Genomic DNA, 22,586 nt, shown 5'->3' with positions numbered 1-22,586 from the left:
CACGCTGCCGCCAGTGTCAGAGATTCCGCGAGACCTCAAAATCTGACTGAGCCCTGAGAAAGGACAGGATCTTCTCGTTATGCCAAACAGACAGCTGTCACGTATTAAGCCCCCAGTCTCCCCATTTGTACAATGGGGATGAAGTCCACCCCCTTCATCCCACTTCAAGGAGCTTTTAAGAGGGGGTTTGTGAAAATGCTTTGGAATTTACAGAGCACTTGAAAAATGTGAATTGTTCTTCCAACACCCATAGTACAAGGACAAGGGATTAATCGATGCCAGTCATAGATTCTGTCCTGCAACTCCCCAATGAATACAAGGACTTTTCAAGGAATTTAAACTTAATGAGAGGTTTCTGGTAAAAACCTATCTGTGAGCAGCACTTTGAAGCCCGAATCTTAGAATCTTCCTATTAGAGCAGATCTGAAAGGTCATTTAGTGAAAATCTCCCCTCCTTCTGCTGCCTGACACATCTCTGCAACAGTCCTGACGTGACATCTCCCTTATCTTCAGTCTCTCAGTCGTGGGAAGCTCATGACTATCAAAGGAGGTAACTGACCACTTCACAGACAATTCAAAACCATTTTCTCATACTGCTCTATCTTATTTTTGGTTCCATCGCCCTCACTCCTTAGCCATTTGGGGTCATCAGAATAAAGAACAAAATTCTCTTTTTGAAAGAATATCATACCTCACACAAAGAAGGGGAAGTGTGCCTTTGCCAGTTCACTTAGTCACTGCCTGGCTCAAGCTATGAGACTGTTATGTGACAGAAGGCAAAAAACTTCCGTACATCTTTCGCTAAGAACTGACTTCTAGCTTTAGAACGAGCCCCTGAAATCCTCAGTGTATTGTAATAGCTCCTCAAGCGCCAAGAGGAGGATGTGTTCGGTCCATCGTGGTTGCGTCTCACAAATGGTGCTCACGGAGCAGCCCAGGCATGAGCAGGGCTGGGTAATCAGAAGCCCAGTGCCTCCTGCTCTCCATGTTGATCCTGCTCATCCTGCACACTTTACAGACATCTGCATTCAAATGCTGAAGGGCATTTTCTTCATCTCGCAAAGAGCCTTCCATGAGGACCGGAGGGAGAACCACAAATGGATAGACAGATGCATAATGTTAAGAAGGGTGTCAACACTTCCCCTGAATCAGTACACAGTCAATATTCTCCACCATGAATAACTAATGAGCTCCTCAACGTCTCCCCTCAGATGTCATTGCAAAAATCTATCTGAGCAATGTCATCTGCACTTAATGAAGGGACAAGCATCGTAATGAAGTTTTAAGCTATTTCTTCAGCATGAAGCTGCCACGGAGTGCGAAATGACTGTAATTCACACTTTTAAGACCCTGCATTTATTAGCATCTATTTCCCATTCAAGGTTAGGGGTATGGTGCTTGGCTTATCAAAGGATTCAAATTCCTCTGTGCTTTGTTATCCAGAGTGAGAGTGCCTAAGCTCAGATACCAGGCAAGGAAAATTATCTTGAATGAGTCAGGTTGTATTTTTGAAAAAAATCCAAAGACCTGGAAACTCATCTTCCTTTGGGAATAGGAGGCGATGATGAAATGCAGAACTGGGTGAAAGGGGACTTGATCCTTCTATGAATTAGGATAACTGGGGTTGGGAAAATAAATAGGGACTAGAGGCTTCTCATTAAGCAAAGTTCTACTGGAGTGTGTCTACTGCAGAAGCTATGGGCAAAAAAGATATCTAAAGTTTTAAAGTAGCTTGTAAAAGAAAGAATAGATTATTCTCTTTGGAAATGACTTAGTATGGCTGGAAGACAGACTGGCGTGGGCTAAATAAGCAAGTGGCCAATATGAGAGACTCCAGGAGACTGTGATGGCTCTCCTTTACAAACAAATGTAAAAGAGGCAGTTACTTCGTGGGCAATGACAAACGTGGAAGGCACCTGGGCCAGTGCATCCAAAAATGAAGACGTGTAGTGGGCATGCGTGTTTGTGACAGGCAGACCAGTATGAGCCTGGGGTGTGCCAAAAAGGATTTCCTTAGGAAGTGAAGTTTAAAGTGAGAGTTAACACATTGATCGCTCGCTGTGAATCGGGTGCCCCTGAGGAAACACAACTGTCACTCAGATTTGGGTGACGTGGCGGAACAACGTGTTAAAGGATGAACAGGGTGATTCAGAAAGAAGAGAGAAGACTGTTTCAAGAAAAGAGAACAGCAAGGCTCTAAGTGATGCCTCTAAGGCACTGTAGAGGGAGCAAAGAAGGGGGAGAATGGTTGTAGCCTGCAAATTGAGGAGGCTTCTGGTTAAACAGTGAACTCAACCCAAGTCTACCTCTGCTTCTTCCCGAAATGCTAATGCAATGACAATAAATGGGCCCCAAAAAGGCACAAATCCACAAGGATAAAGAAAAAGAGAAGCAGGGCATAGGAGTGGAAGAAATCACCCCAAAATATACCTCTTTGGCATAAGGATTATTTTAGGCTGATTATTTTTAAGAAAGAGCAGACAAGGGAGAAGCTCTGAAACCAAGCAGATGTTACTCTTTCGTAAGAGATATTTACATTTTTAATGGAAATCTCCATTTGCAAGGGGTCTCCCTCTCTGCATCAGGAAGAAAAAGACAACTGAACTTCTAGAAACTCTTATCAATGTAGGAGGCAATGATTTAAATCTGCCTAATAACTTTACCCTACTTTCCTGTGCTTTTCTTGGTAACCTCCCCAAACTGGCCTCCTCCCCTGAACCCTCTCTCCCAAATCTTTTGTTTTTAGCGAGAGATAATATTTATGGTGTTGGCTTGGGCTATTTTGGGGGAGTTACTCAGTTTTCCTCGGTATCTCCCAAGTATACAGGACATATACATGTCATTAAACTTTTTCTCCACTATTAATCCATCTTTTATTAGAAAGGTGTCTCAGCCAAGAACCTAGAAAGGGAGGGGGAAAGTTACTTTTGCTCCCAGACGGTTTTGGCGACCTAGATCTGAGATACCGTACTTGCTCTGGAGCTGGTGGATGAGATCCCGGGAAACTGGGATAAATGGGAGAAGCCTAAGGATTTTTACCAAGATCAGCTCTCCCGGGTTTTTCTCTGTAATACTCTGAGGTCCAGAGAGGAAGGTAAACATTTTTTGTCCCCTCCTTTTCACGTTTAGATCAGCAGGAGAAAATATTCGCGTGAGTAAGTTCCTCAGGTCTAGCAACTTTGGTCAAGATTTGTTAGGAGAACTTTTATTTTCTAACGGTCCTCTTCCTCCCAGCGGCAGTCATTTTTTTTCTCTTTTCCCTGTCTTTTGTGTCATTCATCACAAGGAGGAGAACCACAGGTATGCGTCTTGTTCACTGTCTAAGAGCCTGGCTTTGTCACCAGTGAGAATATTCTCTCTGGTCTCCGCCAGCCAGAGGATGCACGTTCTGGGAAGCAGGTCTGTGGCTCCAAGAAGCGGCAGCCTCTTGGTCCGACTGTGCCAGCTCTCAGGAGGTTTGTCATAAGGGGTCTCAGTCCGTAACGAAAGCAGCTCTTTGGCTCCTTTCATGTCCGCCCACTTCTGCCCCCCTGTAACCCGAATGTACCTAAGCATAGGAATGTGATCACTAACCAATTGAAACTAACTCCTGACTTATGCTCTCCTGAATGTATATCATGCCTTGTCTAACCCATTGATTCTTTTCCTAGATAAAAAGAAGGATGGAGAATTAAATCGTTAAAGAATGATTAGCTCTCACCCCTCAACAGCACCCTTAGCAATCCTGCAGGCAGATCATGGGGCAAGACAACATCTGAAGAGAGAGTCAGCCAGCCTAACGCAATGGAGAAGGATGCAGAACCCAACCTCCAGCCTCAGTGATTCACTCACATTCTTGCCCACATTTTTACCCTCTGAAATCTGTCATAGCTGAGCAGAATCTTTGGAGGTAGTCTCTAGACATGAGTCCACCATTTCCCCAGATTGCTGGTTTTTCTGATTAAAGCACTTTCCTTTCTACTGACACGTGCCCCTCAAATTATTGGCTTTTGTGTGGTAAGAATCTGAAGCCAAGTTCAGTAACAATAAAGGGCCTTTACTGTCTTAACTTTTGTTGCCTTGTTGGTACAGACAAGTCCCATCCCAGTGGCGTCTGCCTGGTGTCTAAGATTAGTGGCTCTGTGGTTGGAGGCTTTTCATGTCCTCATGGGAAGCCAGACACACTGTTTTTCACTACCCTGTTCTTATTGCCTGTGGCAATGAAGTCTTTGCAGAGGGAGAAACAAAACTAAGAAAAGGCTGGAAGGAGGCAGAAGGGTAATGGGAGACGAGAGGTCCAGGGCATCACACAGGGCCAGATCAGCCCCTTTAAGGTTGTGTGTAAATGTTTTTGTTCATCTTCAAATCAGTGGGAGCCACTGAAGGACAGAAAACAAAGGCGTGCTGGTTAGCACAACATGGCATATAATCCATGGCCAGGAAGTAAGGCAAATTTATCTAGTTCTTTCTAAGCCCCAATGGTCTTACTTCCACTTATATTACAGTCGGTCCTTGAACAATATGAGTTTTATGTGTACGAGTCCACTTCCAAATGGATATTTTTCAGTAGTAAACACTACAGTACTACCTACTCTGTGGTTAGTTGAACCCACAGTTCTGGAGGACCGACTATAAATTATACAGATTAATCCCCACGTTCTGGATTAAGAAAACACATGACATCCACTGGCTGTTCCTTTTTTAAAAAAATTACCTCTAGTTCTCAACTTCAGGTAAAAATTGTTGTCAGCTTGTTTCTCTAAACTCCCATTACTCTTTGTTTTGAAAAGGTTATAATTGGAATAAAACAAGGCTGGCTTCAAGCCAGGATCATGAAGGGTGTAATTAAACAAGATTTTCTGTCTATCCAAGCAGCAGGGCAATCCTACTGGGGGGAAAAAGGAGAGATCAAAAGCAATTGTGTGTTTTTCAAGAATAATGGAACAATCTACGCCACACACTTTCCATAATAAGTGGCAGCTGCTGACATTTTAATCAAAATAAAAACTGTAATAAAGTCACGAAGCTCTATTTTGAGGCAGAAGGTAGCCCCACGCAGGAATCTGGACAGATACATACACATGCCCACTCCGCTCAAAGGCTGAGAGGTTAGCATATGACGTCATGACTGCCCTGACAACATGGATAAAAGCGAAATTTTATATATCCTTCCCAGTTATGGTTTTATTTTTTGAATTTTTTTTTCACATTTTAAACTGCAACGTTTAAAAATTAAAGGATGCGATTTTCATTTTAAAATAAAAGCCACTGTCTTAGACAATAATAACAGTATGTCATGCTGCCTCTGTCAAATACAGACAAAAACGGGCTGGCCCTTAAGGGACATACATCCGGTCACTGCACATGGCTGATGGTTCTAGCTTTAGTAGATAGTTGAGAAATGATTTTGAGAGTGAAACGTTCTGGTTATTAAGGCATTTCCCCCAGTATCTTATTGGTTTAAAAAAGTAAAACTCCGAGACTGCTCTGGGGGAGTAGGTTGAGAACATCCGATCTGGACCACAATTCCAGTCGGTGCTCGCTCAAGACTTGCAGAGGAATCAGCGTCACTAATCACAGGTACCTGATGATGGATCCTGAAAGCGTTCTGTCCTTTTGCTCACATCACACCCAGCAGTCACTACAAGACAGCAGGGAAGACTCACGGCCTTTGAAGCTTGGCAAAGTCATGGAAGATACTTTGTGACTAGCATGATACCCAGTATTGCAGGCTGGCCAGTGTACAAACCACATTCATCCAGGAAAGCAAATGGTATTTCTTCATTGCTCTTACCTGACTTAATTTTTTGCTCAAACTTATCCTTATGGATTATTGGGGAAGGAGGACATTAATCTATTCTGGCATCCTCTCTGTAATTGAAAAGTTTCAGCTTTCTCATGAGGATAAATAACTAGTCTCACTTTTCCTCTCTGTCTTCAGGATGTCATTATGGCTGTGAGGGAAGAGGACTTTTGTGACCTTGTGGTGACAGGAACAGACGAAGTTCTGATTCCCAGAGATGTCGTTCTGATCTGCATCAGGCTAGCAGCCCACGCCCAAGTTCTCAAGGGTGAATGCTCTCTGTGCTTCCCCGGTACCCACTGAGTCAGGCCTGAATGGTGTTGGCAGATCCTGAGGTCTGGGCATGTCTCCCACTGCACCCCCAAACTGGAATGCCTCCTTGGTAGCCCTCAGCCCTACTGCAGAGAAGCTCCCCAGGACTGGCCAGCCTTCGCCATAAGTTATCCGTCTGCACTCCTTAACACAACAGCACACGGACACTTTCACCAACCTGCCCTTCCCCCACCATCCTCCTCCCAGGAATTGAAGGACATTCAAGAGTACTGAATCAGGTCCTCTTTTCCCCTCTATCCAGGGGGTTGTGAGACCGCCCTTAAAGCTGGCTTCCTCCTAGAATCCCAAATGAAAACGCACAATGGCCTTTTTGCTTTAGACTTTCCTATGTACAACCTATGTAATGGTTTTCTTCTCCCCATGAGTCAAAGATGAAAGGTCATCAGGACACATATTTCACCAGCGGCTCGCCCTACATCCTGTCCTCGTCTTCCCACAACTCACCAGAGACCGGAAGAGACAAGCCTTCCACTTTCTCTTCCCGTCTGAATGGGACTTCCCCTGTGTGCCAGCCTCAGCTTCCCCTCTGATGTTCTCTGCCCTCTAAGCTTCCCTGGCCTCTAATGTCAGAATCAGAATAAGGGGTCAGTTGGGAGTTCGAGATTTGCAGACACTAACTAATACATAAAAAACAGATAAACAACAAGTTTGTACTGTATAGCACAGGGAACTATATTCAATATCTTGTAGTAACTTATGGTGAAAGAGAATATGAAAATGAACACATGTATGGTCCTATATGACTGAAGTGTCATGCTGTACACCAGATACTGTCACAACATTGTAAACTGACTATATTTCAATTAAAAAATATATACATATATATAAAAGAATATACAGAGGAAAGGAATGCAGACACACAGATTTAATACCTTTAAGATACAACCTCTGTCACACGTGTAATGTAAGAGCTTTTGATAAACAGGCAAAGGGAAAGATGGAAATGCCTCAAATATGAAGTGTCACTCTTCCTTTACCCCTTTTGGTTCTCCTTTTATACAGTAAGAAAACCATGGTGACAAGGACACTTGGAGAAAGGCTGGGGGTAAGGGAGAAAAAGGAAATATGCAGATTAATTCAAACTATTGTACTGATATTAATAGAGAAAAAGGAAGAATGACAGCACGTTGGAATATAGAAGGGAGAGAGAGAAGAGGGGCATACACAGTACTGAGTGGGCTTGGGAGATGAGCAGTGTGTATTTGTTTTGGGATTTCAAAGAGGACAATCTTAAAGTCAAGTGGACCTTATGAAGCCCTAGCCTGTGGCTTTCAGATCTTCATTTTTTTCTCGGCAGGCACTGTGGGATGCGGGAAGACAAGAGTTGTGATGTGTCCACTAGCATTTTTGGCAAATTAGAAAATGGAAGCAAAACAATGACAAGTTATGTAGTTACACGAGGCTGCCTTCTACTCTGTGACTACGTGTCCTTACATCCTTTCTTCTACAGAAATGCAGTTAATAGTAGATGGAGTTACCCATTTGTCTTTTGTTTTTGTCCTTAAATGAGAAACAACTGCTGGTCACCATGATTTGGCGGAAACTTTTTCGGGGTTGAAGAAATACAAAACCCTGGGAACTCCTGTCTGAGTTCTTGAGCCCCAGGAAAGAGAGCTGCGTGCCCCTCCTCCCAAGAACGAACATGTGCTGAATTCACCTTCACTGAGCTGCTCCTCTGTTCCAGTCCCTGGGCTGGGAGAGCTTAAGAGACTTGCCCAAGGTCACAGAGCAGACAGGTGCCGAGTCCAAGGTCAAATCCAACACAGGACACCTTCAGAGCCCCTTGTGACCAGCATGGACACTGCTTCCCCACTATGCTACTGTATAAGGCCCTTGAGTGAGTAACTGCGCTATTATTTGGCCCACTCTTATTTTTTTTTCAGTTCTTCTTTGAACCACATCACTATTCATGCTATATCATCCAATCATCCTATATCTCATACATGCAAAACAAAACTGAAAAAAAAAAAAGTGAGTCTAAGTATATGGAGTTGGGGGGTGGAAGGGAGGGAAAAGGAAATCAAGAAAATTACAGAACATGTCTGCAAAATGTTCAAAAGGGAGAGGATTTACACATTTCTCCCACAATGCAATGGCCACACCTACCAGGTACCCACAGCTGCAGAGCTCAACATACAGCTTCTCTTGGCTCCCTCCCTCTCCCACTCCCACCTGCTCTTCCTCTGGGTCTCTCTGTCTACCTTTCTCTCTCGTTACATCTGTGTGTGTGTAAATTTTTTTTTTTTAAATCGGACTGTCGATTCACTGCTTTCGGTATTGTGAAGTTTGAAGAGGTCAAAAGGGAGGAAGATTACCAAGCCTCTAATTAACTGAACCCTGAAACTCTGACAGACTGTTCTGATCCCATGAATTTATAAACCGCTGAGAATCAATAAATATTGAGTTGGCTCTAGACACTAAAATAAACTTAAAGAAAAATTTGTTTTTGGCAACTTGTAGGAGCCTTGTGTAATCCTTGCTTCCCTATGATAAACACGAACTTTGAATTCACACATTTCCTAAGGAGTCAGATCTAGTAACCACCCACCTCTTAAAAAAAAAAATCTTCCAAGTGTCCGGGTGCATTATTAAGAGTAATAGATCCATCTTAGAATGTTTCAGCTATCATTAAAACTCTGGTAGTGTTATGGGGAAAAATAAACAGTAACAAAGAAATGCCTTATTTATTTGTGGCTACAGAATGGTTTTGGTATCAGTGAATCTTTCAGTTCTGAATTATGTTATGTATCACTTTTTGAAACTCGTAACCATCTTTAATCTTTTGGGACCATATTTGAAACTGCCTTCAACGCAATTTATTAAAGAACCCAGTTGTCATAAGGAAATCACAAACTCTCATATTAATAAATAACATGGTAACATTCTTGGGAGCTACAGAAATATGGTGGGCTATTTGCCTCTGCATTAAAAGGCCATAGTGAACATGCATTTTTAAATTTCAAGGCCTACTTTGAATTTTATCTTTTTCCTTCTTGCCACTAAAATGCCACTTCCTTTGGGCAGCCTTCTTTAACTCTCTTAGGTAGATTCTGTCATCCTCTGTTTCCTCAGACTTGGTTCATACGTCTATTCTATCTCATGACCTTCTATTTTGGGGTTCCTTTCTGTCTCATGCTCCTTAACTATAAATCAGTTGAGCACTCATGTATCTCCACATTGCAAGTATTTAGCACATGCCTGGACTCTTCACAAGTGTCAGACAATACTTGGCAAACAGTTCCTGATATGTAATGAAATGGAAAATCAGGTCACCATTCTTGTTAACATTGTACGTATGGAAGAAGCACACGCGTGCATCAACTGATGAAGAGTTCTTTCATGTAGACCTTTTGCGTCCTTGCTCTTCCGTGGCTCCTTCCAAGCTTTTGGTGATATTTAGGGGAACAGAGTTGGCTCTCTGTGGACATTGGTCTATAAAACATTCTCCCCTTCCTTTTTATTTTTTTTTTCCACATTTGTCATGGCTTATGTCTGGGAAATAAGATTTAATAGTTTAACATTTCCTATTCTGGTAAGATCAGAATCCTACAAGGAGACTCCACAGTTGAAAAGAATCCTTAGAGCAAGGTAGACATTCAAAGGTAGCCTCTGTTCTTATAGAAAATACATATGTAATACTGAATGACCTATTTCCAGTCTCAGATAATGCACAGCCTGAGATCAGGGATTTTTCCATTTGTCTATATATAGACTCCAGGAAAAAAACAAATCAAAACAAAAAACTAGTGAACAAGTGAACATTTAAAATATTCACATCTTAAGGTCATGAATTTATTCAAACCCAGTTTCCATTCAAAGTTAGCTTTTCTTATTTCAAGGGATAGCTGTAATATCCAGTATGTTTTCAAGTACAGTCTTGAGTCTAGAGTCACATCATTATTTCAGAACTGCCCTGCAGGGGCAGAGTCTACAAACATGCCTGAGTTGAGAGTGTTGCGCGCAGACCTTGCTAACACTCCGTATTTGTCTGGAGAGAAACAACCCTCTTTTGTGATTTTCAGCTCAACTCTGGATTATTTACAAGCCTCTTAAGCAAACACTGCAAATAAAGTAACTATAGTAACTCTGAAAAGAAAATCAGTGAGCCAAAACTCGAGCAGAGGGGAAGCTACCGTTCCTTAGCTGAGAGTTGAGGTCTTCCAGGAAGAAATGTCAGAGGCCTAAAATCGGCTTGACCTTAACAAACAAGGAAATAAAAAACAAGAAGAGAACAAACAAAACCTCCAGCAGCCAAGCCAAGACAGGGGTTTAAGGAAACCAAAGATCCCAACAGAGCAGGTCTCTAAAATACGTGCTGTTTTTCTCAAGTTTGCTTACCTGGGTCAGTGCAGGACAGGGATGGATATTTAAGTTTTGCCTGTTTATTTTAGAAGTCAGTCTAAATATAAATAAGCTGTGGTCTTTAACTCCATTTGTTTCCCGTTAACAAGTAAGACCAAGAAAGTCTGGGTACACAATGTTATTTAAAAAAACCAAAAAACTCTCGTCAAAAACATTCCAGCTGAATTGCAGTGGGAGTTTTAAAGATCCATGAATTCATCTCTCAACAAATACCTTTTCTGTTAAACTCCATTTTATATACTTTTTAACCTAGAAGACATTCAGGTGGCGGCACCCTTTTAAACAAATCTTGCGTAAAATAAGAAATTATAGGACTATGATGCTAATTTCGCAGTTGTGATAAATTTGTCACAGTTATGTAAGATGTTAACACTAGAGGACACCAGGTGAAGGGTCCGTGGGAATACTTCGCATGAATTTTGCAACTCTTCCTTTAAAATTATTTAAAAATTAAAAAAAATAAAAATAATATACAGGGATTCACAGCTCAGAACCTGAAGTGACCTGACTTCTTACAGACAGCAGAGTGCAAGGATGAGCTCAAGGCCACACAGCAGGTGCCTGAGTCCCCGCTCAGTGCCCTTTCCCGCGATGGCACTGCCACCAAAGGATGCCCTGTTTGTGCTTCACCTGAACAGTTCACTCAGCCCTCGGTACAAGTCCATGGAGCTCCCTCAGATTTCTCTACTTTCCTAAGCTCGGAAGACACACCAGCATGAACGTGCTCGATCCGTAAAACGGATCCAACCATAAAGCCAGAGGCCACAAGACTTAGTCACCAAGTTCATTACCTATTTACTCAACACCAAGCAACAGCCCAGGGTAAAACGCGGCACCCACTAAATGACAAATGTGAAACATCCACAGACACGCTGGTCTGGGCTAACCTATCAACCAAATTTGATGATCCTTTTGATTGGTCAGAAATTCTGCCACAAAGTGTAATTTTAAGAAAAAAAAAATTGCAGAAGGGTGAAGGGATTAAACGATTACCTTCTAAAAGGCTCCTGACTCAATTCAGGCTATGAAGCATCAACACAACTTGAACCGGAGCAAACAAAAGACCAGTTTTAGAATGACACACTAAAAATCTTCATACGCTTCCTCTAAGAACATTTTATTTCTAGCCTCCTTGGAATATGCCTGTCATTTTAGGATAAGTGATGGAAATGGGACAACTTCCTCAAGTCTTTATTTCACGGCACTAGACTTAGAAGACTTACTTGTAAATTCCGGAGGTTTAATTTCCTGGAGAAAGTTTCCCTGTTTCCATAGGCTGCGTACAGAGGACAGTTTAAGTGCATCTAGATCATTCTATGAGCAAGGACTCTGTCCTATGTTCTTCAGGACACGGGTCCCTACAGTGGGCTGATGCTTGGAGAGTCAGTTACGAGCTGTGTTTGTTTTTTACCTACAGAAGGTTTATTTTTCTGCTTAAAGCAGATTTAGCCTAAATCCTTTACTCTTCTATTTCCCAAGTCCTCCAGGTAACAGAGAACTTGTTTCATAGAAAAAAATTCTGGACTATATTTAGAGTTCAGCTTCTTTTAGACAGCACTTATCTTTGAGCTGATCACCACAAATTTTTGACTAGTTCTGTTAAAAAACAAAAAACAAAAAACAATCTGCTCCTAAGAAGGACTGACAAAAGAAAGGGAACTAGAGGGCCCGTTATCTTGGTGGGAGAGCTCTGACACCCCAGGCACGAGGATTCAGCGTCTTCTCAGGGAATCAGCCCCCTCAGCTTTTCCTGGGAGGATGCACTTAAAAGATTTCAGCTTTGACACGTAATATGAAACAGAGGATCTAGGTTTCTGAGAGCGAGGTAACTTCTGGCATCTGGAAGCCGTGGTGAAAACCGTTATTCTAGTAAAATGTAAAATGTAGCAGTGTGGTGTGTCATCTTAAAAACACAGCCCACTGTATATGGGATTTTGCTAAGAGAAGGTTCTCACTCCCTGCCAATTACCCTCTGCTTTTGGCCCGATCTATTTCCCTACATTCATAAAGGCTTAGAGGCTTTGCAAGAATGCTATGACTTTGTAATGAGGTGAGAGATTCTCCACTTACTGAGGGCGTGTTTCTGCTTAGGGAAAACACAAGCTCCAACATGTAGGCTGCTGTTTTAGTAAAACAGAGTTCTTGGGACTGCGCTGTGAAAGAGAATAGATGACGAGTGGAATACAGATGCATTTGCTTACAGTTGGTGTCTTAATGAAAGAGTTATTTGGGACTATTTATGATGGTTTATGATTGGTTTGAATTAAAAGAACTGCGAGAAATAAAGAAAGCCAATATTCACTGAATTCTTCCCAGCTATACGTACACAGTAAATGAAGCTATTAAAAAAATGAAATTATATTTGTATCATACCATTCTAGGGGGCCACAGGTGGTTCTTTGGTGACAGGAATGCTTTTTAGGCTATGTCTGTCTGCACGCCTACTGTTCCTTTTTGTTTTCCGCATTTGCTGGTGGTAAGTACACAGCATCGCAGAGTCCTTTTCCGCTAAAAGCAGCACACTTATGGGTAACTGACTAACACCAGCACGTGGAATAATCACAGAAGGTTGTTTTAGTACCATATCATTCCAGACAACGGAGAGCTTTTCACAGAAGTTCGACTTCTTTTAAACACCACTTTTCTTTGGGCTCATCAGCACCAATCACTGACTAGTTCTCTCAACTGGACAGGTTCTTGGGCGCCACAAAATACAACGGGAAGTAAACACTGCAAATGAATGAATCCTAAATCTCACAATTACAAGGCTGGCGACCTCCTCCTTCAAACTCCATTTTAAGACCTTAAAGTCCTTAAGAAAGTTTTCTCTTGGTTGCAAGTTATCTTCACACCCTTCTAACCTCTCTCAATTTACATATTCATGATGCTGTTACATTATAGATATTCAAAACAGATCATCAACCAGCAGCACAGAGAAAGGAAACAGCCACTTCAACAATGCAAACCATAGTCAGAAATTTACCTTAGTTCCTTGAAGGGGTCTGCCCTGACATTAGGTGTCTCTATGGATTTAGGGAACACTGTGCCCTCTGCTCCTGTAAACAAAAGAAAAAGCAAACACAGGTTGGAGAGTTGGCCGTGTCACCTCGGGGCACAGTCAGCACATTGAATAGCACTAAATGCAGTGAATCCTGCACACAACCCAAACCACACACATTCTGCCACTGGCTCGAGGGCAGGGCTCTGTGAAAGGGGAGCACTCAATCAACCCATGCAAACAGCCTTCAAAAGAACAAGGAACTTCTTTTGAAAGCGTTCTTGCTGAGATCAGAGTGAGGTCATGAGGCAAGCTGCGTGTTGGCTTCAAAAAACAAACAAAAAAATGCCTAGAAATGGCCTGGTCTGACTCTTGTCTCTCATACACTGTTAATCGTCATCCAACCGGAAATATTTTCAAAACCAGCAGCTGATGCTCCATTATTACAATGCAGGGCACAAATCATGCCACACACACAACATCTAAGCGGCGTGCTAGATGGTGGAGACTACTGTGAGAATGCCAGGTATTTGCTTAATGACAATTAAGCAAAGGTTTTCCAGTCAATCACGTGCCACACTATTATCCTGAAAAGTTAGACAAAACAGAACGCTCCGAGAGATCATCTGAAGCCCAGCGATTTTACCATTTGAGTATTAACATTGATCCCCAATCCAATCTTGACATTTAGCTCCTGACCGGGCTATAAGCATTTATCTCTACAACTTATCAGTACCAGCTTAACCTTTCCAGCCATAAAGGCTGATTATCTGATTTGTCTGCTCCCCAAATGTCTTCAAATCATTTAAGCCTCAGTTTATCACAGACAATTGCACTGGATTTGTTTTTCAATTAAACTTAGCTAGGCAGCATCCTATACTTTGAAGTAAAGGTTTTATTTATTAATTTTTCTTTAATATGTGTGGTTCCTTGATGCTCTAAGGGTGGAATAACATCTTGCATTCATGTATGAATTTCTAGAATCCTCTTGCATTGTTATAAAGTCTAGAAATCCTCCATTAAGCACTGTTATTCCAAGTCCAGATTTATCCTGGTTTACTGAGGAGTCTGGGAAAATTAACTGGTTTCTTAGCTTTTGTAGCAACTATAGAAATACTTAATCCTTTTGATATGAATGAGAGACTATTGCAAGTAAAATCAGAAAATGCTGCTTTGGTTGAACATTATATATGGTCATTAAAAAAATACCCTGGTGGTTAATATATTATTTTTTATTCTCAGCTAACATTTTTGGGCGACTACCACATTGCTAGATACCATCATATATATTTATTTCATTTATTCCCTGCAACAGCCCCATAAAATTGACAGTTGCAGTTGTCATAGAGACATTTCGTGCGGGGACATTTAAGATCTTTCTCTGACCATAGACACTTTTACTTTCCAAGACCCTAAAGCACATCATTTCAAATATCAAAATGTACTCATGGCCCCATTAAATACAAAGTTTTGCTGTAAATTTCACAAGAAAATTCACTGTTTCATTATGTATATATTATTTGTTTTGCTCTTGTGATTGTCACCTGATTCTTTCTAACTGTGATGGTTAATTTTAGGGGTCAGCTTGACTAGATCAAAGGATGCCCAGGTATTTGGCTAAACATGATTTCTGGGTGTGTCTGTGAGCGTGTTTCCAGATGAGCGAACTGGTTTGCCTTCCCCAATGTAGGTGGCCATCATCCTATCCCTTAAGGGCCTGAATAGGTCAGCAAAGTGGAGGACGGAGGACCTACGTATCCAGCCCTTCCTGCCTGACCCTATGTGCTGGGACAGTGATCTTCTGCTGTCAGCGGTCCTGGTTCTTAGGCCTTCAGACCTGGCCTGCAATCGACACCATTGACTCCCCTGATTTGCAGGCATGTGGACTCAGACTGAATTACTCCATTGTCCTTCCTAGGTCTCCATTTTACTGATAGCAGATTGTGGGACTTCTCAGCTACAGTTAATAAAGTCATACCACTAGTACTAACATGTTCATGAACCCTCTTCTTTCCTCCTTTTATCAGGGTCCTCTGCGACTCTTAAAAAAAAAAATAACAATTTTAAAACACTTGCTATGAAGTAGGAACTATTGAAAACTGTCTTCATTTGATCATCAGAAAAACCCTGCCAGGCAGGGACTATTAATATATGTTATTATGGATGTGGAATGTAAGATTCAGAGAAGTCAAGAAATTTACCTATGGACACAAGTGAAGAGAGGGCGCCAGGATTTGAACCCCAGCATTTCAGCTCTGGAGGAGATGCCCTCGGCCCCACTCTAGACTCTTAATTTGGCAGATTAAGTCACTCTCTACTTACTCATCTTTTTATGAGATAACAAATACCCAGGTTTACACCCTAAAGAAATACCAGCTAAATCCCGATCACTCCTCTTCTAAAAACAAAAACTTCCCATGTACAATGAAATGGGACCTTAACACATTTCAAAATGACCATATCTTTCCAAGTCCTATCAGAGCACTGATTTTCACTCCATTTTTCACTTTTCTAAAAAGCTGCAGAGTGGACCCTCGTCCATCGGGATGAACTCCCCCAACCCCTCCTCTATCCTCTTAGAGAATAAATTATTCTCAATTTTATTATTTCTAAAAGGTTTCTATTAAAGTCATACCTACTGATTCCTTCTTTTGCACACAATATAATTTAGTGGCAATAAATGTTCACAAACAGTTTGAGTGAAAAATCCATAAAGCCATTTCAGCTTTATTTTAAGTTCCATTTAATGTCCCTCAAAAATGGTTTCATCAATGTGTTTCCATTAGCTGGTTCTCTGCCCAATAACTTAATTCCAAACAATCAATCAGGAACTTATAAAGCATGTGACAGGATCTTTCTAAAGTGTTTTGAATCATCACAAAAATCAGCTCCCTGGCTCTATTTTCCCCACTTGTTCAGATAGGGGGTAAATTCCTCCAAAAACAAAACAAAACCAAAAACTGCAAATGCAGTTTGTTGCCATAGTATCAAAAAAGCTAGCTTCTCCTCTCTGGAAACTACACTCAAGTTCAAAACTCATTTTATCCAAGCTTTTCCCATAGAATCTCCTGGATGTCAAGAGACCTGAAATCCATCTCTGTGATGTTGGCCAAGTCAGATAACCCTCTCCTTCACTGTAAAATGAGGGATGGGATGAGCGATATCAAAGCTAAACTGTTTTCTCCCCAAATTTAAAATTTCAAAAGGCAAAAATCTAAACAGAAGACTGTCTATAGCCCCCTCTGTTCCCTACCAGGAAAATGTAGCAAGCCTGGAATATCAAAGGAAAATGCTAAAGATATTCTTAGTGTTTAAGGAAGAAGCAAATTTAAGCAAACAGGCATTTGTCCAATTCAAACTGCAATTAATTGGTGGAAATAATCTTCAGAAAATAAACCTCATAAGAGAGAAAGTGGTAGGGAGTAAAATTTATTGTAGACGAGGCTAATTAAGAAAACCCAAAAACCTTGATTTGGGGAAATTCAATTTTTTTTTAATTGAAGTACAGTCAATGGGAAATTAAATTTTAAACAAAAATAAACATTAAAGGGTCTAAAAACCTGTTAAAAACAGCCATGAACTAAATACTGGAAGAAAAATTTAGATCTGCAAATTCTGATACAGGAAAATTGGACTAGAGAGAAATATTAGCCACAAAAGAAAAAAACTACTATGATAGAAGTTATAATCAGTAAAATTGGAGATCAAAAAATTTATGATGAATGAAATCTTTATTGCACATGGAAAAGAACTGATCTTACAGAAAATTTCAAGAAAAGCTTCTTAAAAAGACAGAAATGGTTTCAGTGTACTGTTTAGAAAACTGATGAAGGAATTAACCTAACATAATGGAGTTTGCCTGGTAAAGTCTCTCTTGATATATAATTATGCCAAAATCAGGACCCACCTGATAAACCCACCGTGAGCCAGGAAAAAAAAAATACTGATATTGGCATAATTGTGATGAATGCTTTTGTAGGAACGAACACAGACTAAAAATCATCTTTGGGTTTAAACCGCGGAACTAAAACGTTCAACCAGCTTCCACGTGCAGAGTTAAAATACGTGATGACCACTGTTTGAAGTCAAAGCCTTCGAAGTTTTCCAGTTCCTGTGGCTTGGGTAGACCTATCCTGAATGACAGTCCTTAACAACAGCCATATTTTACTTGATAAGATAAGGATATATTTTCACTCCAATATTAGATTATAAAATAGAGAAATGATGTCAATCTCATTTTAAAATGGTGATAAGAAAATGAGAGAAGGAATGATTTGATTTCCTGAAATACCAGAGAACTGGGAAACCAAAGACCTGATTTTTCAGTGCTGATTTTGTATTAGCTCATAGGTGACCTTCGGCACTTTGCCTGTGGGTCTTATTTCCCCATTTGTTATACAAAGTAGGGGTAGGGATTCCAATAAAATCTAGCTTATTTGGTATTTGATATTTTAATTGCAATTGAAATTGCCTTTGCTTAATAAAAGAAGCGGCTCTGAGTCCAACTATGTTTCCTAGGACGGTACAGACAACATAACAAAGAAAATTTAAGTCTCTCGTACTGCTTACCAGCATTAAAAAACAAAAAAACTATGCATAATGTCATAATTCCTTGAATAATGAACACTGTCTTCTGTGAAAGATAATTTTCTGGTTACTCCAAAGTTTTAGCTAAATACTCGCTCATATGTCTCCTATTGTTTAAAATCTTCTAAAATACATGAGATAATGGTTTTTGCCTCTGTAAGTCCAGGCTAGTGAACACGGTTACACTTTAATATTTAAACATTCTTTCATGTCTGAGACCCATTTTCTTGAAAACCTATCTCCTCTACAGCACATTATCCATGGTAGGAATAAGAGACTGATTTATGGGAGAACTGATCACAGGAAATTCCTCAGAACTTTCCACAGAAACAGTGCTTTTGTGTTTTGTTCCAAACATGAACTTCTGGCTTTCTCTTCACAGCATTATGCAGGAAGGAATTCTTTTCAAGGAATGGGTTGGATTATGTTTAATCCACCATTTAAAAGGAACTGAGTCATCAGTGAGCTTGCAGAGTTTGAAAAATTTCAGGATGAAGCACTTTGAAGGGGGCTGTTAATTTCTGAAAGCCATCCCAGACATGAGCAACAAACAGATGTGAGAGAATCTTTGGGTGGGAAATGTCACTTGAAGTAACTTAATCCCACTGTGTCTCCCTGATTGCTGGTGACATTTAATAAACTTTTAACACAAAATATATGCAGTCATTACAAGTCCTTTCTAGGATTTGTGCGAAATATATATATTTAGGAATTAGGACAGATTCTCCTAACCTAAAATTGCAGACAACTAGTTCATTCAACAAATATTTATGGAGGGCCTACTCCATAAACGAGTGGTGGGGAAAACAGATTCAGACTTCCTCTTTATGGGATCAAAATATGTAAAATCTATAGCATTCCAGTGCTGTAGTATTTGTTGTCAATAAACATTTAACAATTACCTACTAGGTGCATGGCATAGTGCTCAGGCAGTATTTAGGGTAAAGCTCTGCTCTCTGCCCTTGTGGAGTTTTATTATAGCCAGACAGAAAGATCTTAGGGAACAAATTTAAACTGATTTTTTAAATAAATATTATTATAAAGCATGCGTTCTCAATGAGGGTAATGTACCCCCCAAAGGTACAAAAACTGGTCTCGGAGGACAAAATGAATCCTAATCCACTCATGTATAAAGCACAGAAATGCATACAGAACATAAATAGATGTACAGTATCTGTGATATTACAATTTCATTGGAGGGGAGTAATCAGGAAAAAAAAAAAAAAAGACTGAAATGATTCCTGAGAAGGGTGATGCTGGAAAAAAGACGGAGGAACATTGTTATAAATGCTATGAGGCAGGACAGGGAGCTGATGGAGCACCGAGTAGGGGGCCTGCCATGTCATGGGAGGATCTTCAAAGGCTTCCTGGGTAAATGAAGAAGGGAGAGGAATTAGGCAAAGAGACATTCTAGATGGAGGGGTGTGGACAGAGCACATCAGGAAGGAGGACATGTGTGAAGGCCCCGAGACAACAGGTGGCATGCTGCTTTTAAGGAATAGTAAGGAGATCCGTGGAGCTGGAGCAGGAAGAGCAAGGCCGTTGTAAGATGAGACTGGTGAGGTCGTGAGTGACAAGTTCATGCTGGAATAGGGGGGCCATGTTAAAATTTAAGAGAACTTTTTTTTTTTTTTAATTGAAGTACAGTCAGTTACAACGTGTCAATTTCCGGTGTACAGCACAATGTCCCAGTCATTCATATACATACATATATTCATTTCCGTATTCTTTCTCATTAAAGGTTATTAAAGATATTGAATATAGTTCCCTGTGCTATACACAAAAAGAACTTTTTTAAGTTTGGTATTTGCTATTCTATCTAAGATACTGTGAGATGGAAGGAATCTGGACCCTTTGTAATACTGTTGATCTGTCGGCTCTGGATGACCTACATCCAGAATTATTTATTATTACATAATAAAAATAACTCCCTGATTTGTTTGAGCCCATGTTTGTTGGGTGTCTGTTATTTCCAACCAAATATAATTCTAGTAGTTACAGGACCTGACTCCAGGCAAACCTCGTTTTACTGGGTTTTGTTTTATTGAGCTTCATAGATACTATATATATTTTTTATAAATTGAAGGTTTGGTGCAACCCTGTGTCAAGCAAGTCTACGGATGCCATCTGTCCAACAGCATATGCTCACTTTGTGTCTCTGTGTCACACTTTGGTCTTTCTCACAATATTTCAAACTTTTTCATTATTATTATATCTGTTATGGTGATCTGTGTTCAGCAATCTTTGATATCACTATTATAATTGTTTAGGGGCTCCATGAACCATGCAGATATAAAATGGCAGACGTAATCAATACATGTTGTGTGAGTTCTGACTGCTCCACCAACCGGCCGTTCCCCTGTCTTTCTCTCTCTCCTTGGACATCCCTATTTCCTGAGACACAGCAATACTGAAATTAGGTCAGTTAATAACCCTACGACAATCTCGAAGTCTTCAAGGGAAAGGGAGAGCAGCACACCTCTCATTTTAAATCAAAAGCTAGAAAGGATTAAGTTTAGTAAGGAAGGCACATCAAAAGCCAAGACAGGCTGAAAGCTGGGCCTCTTGTGCTGAATAGGCAGGTTGTGCAAGCAGAGGAAGACTTCCTGAAGGAAATTAAAACTGTTCCTCTAGCGCACACACGAATGATAAGGAAGCTAAACAGCCTTACTGAAAAAGTTGTAGTGGTCCAGAGGGAAGATCAAACCAGCCACCATGTTCCCTTAAACCAAAGCCTCATTCAGAGCACGGCCCTAATGCCCTTCATGTCTATGAAGACTGAAAGAGGTGAGGAAGCTGCAGAAGAAAAGTTTGAAGCTAGCAGACTGGTTCATGAGGTTTAAGAAAAGAAGCTGTCTCTGTAACAAAAGAGTATGAGGTGAGGCAGCAGGTGATGATGTCAGAGCTGTGGCAAGTTACCCAGAAGATCTAGCTGAGATCATTAATGAAGGTGGCTACAGCACACAACAGATTTTCAGTGCAGATGAAACAGCCTTATATTGGAAGATGCCATCTAGGACTTTCACAGCTAGAGAGGAGAAGTCAGTGCCTGACTTCAAAGCTTAAAGGACAGGCTGACTCTCTTAGGGGCTAATGCAGCTGGTGACCTGGAGTTGAGGCCAGTGATCATTTCTCAGTCTGAAAACTTCAGAGTCCTTAAGAATTATGCTCAATCTTTTCTCCCTATGCTCTATAAATGGAACAACAAAGCCGGATGACAGTGTATCTGTCTACAACATGGTTTACTGATTATTTTAAGTCCCCTGTTAAGACCTACTGCTCAGAGAAAAAGATTCCTTTCAAAGTATTCCTGCTCATTGACAATGCACCTGGTCACCCAAGAGCTCAGACAGAGATGTACAGTGAGATTTATGTTGTTTTCATATCCGCTCATACAAAGTCCATTCTTTGCCCCGATGGAACAGGGAGGAATTTCAACTTTCAAGTCTTATCACTTAAGAAATACATCTCACAAGGCAATAGCTGCCACAGATAGTGATTACCCTGATGGATCTGGGCAAAGTAAACCGAAAACCTCTGGAAAAAGTTCACTATTCTAGACTTCATTGAGAACATTCATGATTCATGGGAAGAGATCAAATTATCTGTATTAACAGGAATTTGGTGGAGGTTGATTCTAACTCTCATGGATGATTGTCGGGGGTCCAAGACTTCAGTGGAGGAAGTCGCTGCAGATGTGGTGGAAACAGCAAGAGAACTAGAATGAGAAGTGGAGCTGGAAGACGTGACTGAATGGCTCCCATCTCATGACGCAATGTTAATGGACGAGGAGTTGCTTCCTATGGATGAGCCAAGAAAGGGGTTTCTTGAGATGGGAACTTCTCCTGGTGAAGAGGCTGTTAAGATCGTTGAAATGACATCATAGGATTTAGTCTACTACACCAACTTAGTTGACAAAGCAGCAGGAGGGTATGAGAGGACAGACTCCATTTCTGAAAAAGGTCTGCTGTGGGTAAGGAACTATCAAACAGCACTGCATGCTACAGAGAAACCGTTCATGAAAGGAAAAGCCCATCCATGTGGCAAACTTCATTGTTGTCTTATTTTAAGAAATTGCCATAGCCACCCCAACCTTCAGCAGTCACCACTGACATCGAGGCAAGACTCTTAACCAGCAAAAAGATTACAACTCACTGAAGGCTCAGATAACGGCTAGCTTTTTTTAGCAACTGAGTATTTTTTAATTAAGGTATGTACATTGTTTTTAAAACATAATGCTCTTGCCTATTTAATAGACTTTAGTACAGTGTAAACATAATTTTTATATGCAATGGGAAACAAAAAAATTCATGTGACTTGCTTCATTGGGAGATTCACTTTATTGTGATGGTCTGGAACTGAACCCATAATATCTCCAAGGTATGACTGTATACTGTAGAGAATGCATTATAGGCGGTCAAGAGCAAATGCATGGAAATCAGATGACTATTTTCATAGGCCAGGTGAGAAATGATGATGGCCTAAAGACCTTAGAGAAAAAAAAAAAAAAAAAAAAAAAGGGTC

The 22,586-nt window shown here is 40.7% G+C and overlaps 1 protein-coding gene across 6 annotated transcripts in view; it reads right to left on the bottom strand.

Moving 5' to 3' along the window:
- Positions 1–22,586, bottom strand: part of SGCD (sarcoglycan delta) — an 841,450-nt gene that overhangs the window by 68,881 nt on the left and 749,983 nt on the right. For all 6 annotated transcript variants that reach the window (XM_032477185.1, XM_014552116.2, XM_032477187.1 and 3 more), the window contains one exon: positions 13,461–13,533. In XM_032477185.1, the coding sequence (XP_032333076.1) occupies positions 13,461–13,533 (73 nt within the window). The remainder of the gene's footprint in view (positions 1–13,460; positions 13,534–22,586) is intronic.

This window comes from Camelus ferus, chromosome 3, assembly GCF_009834535.1.
Source record: "Camelus ferus isolate YT-003-E chromosome 3, BCGSAC_Cfer_1.0, whole genome shotgun sequence".
Lineage (NCBI taxonomy): Eukaryota > Metazoa > Chordata > Mammalia > Artiodactyla > Camelidae > Camelus > Camelus ferus.
This window is presented reverse-complemented; position numbering and strand designations above follow the sequence as displayed.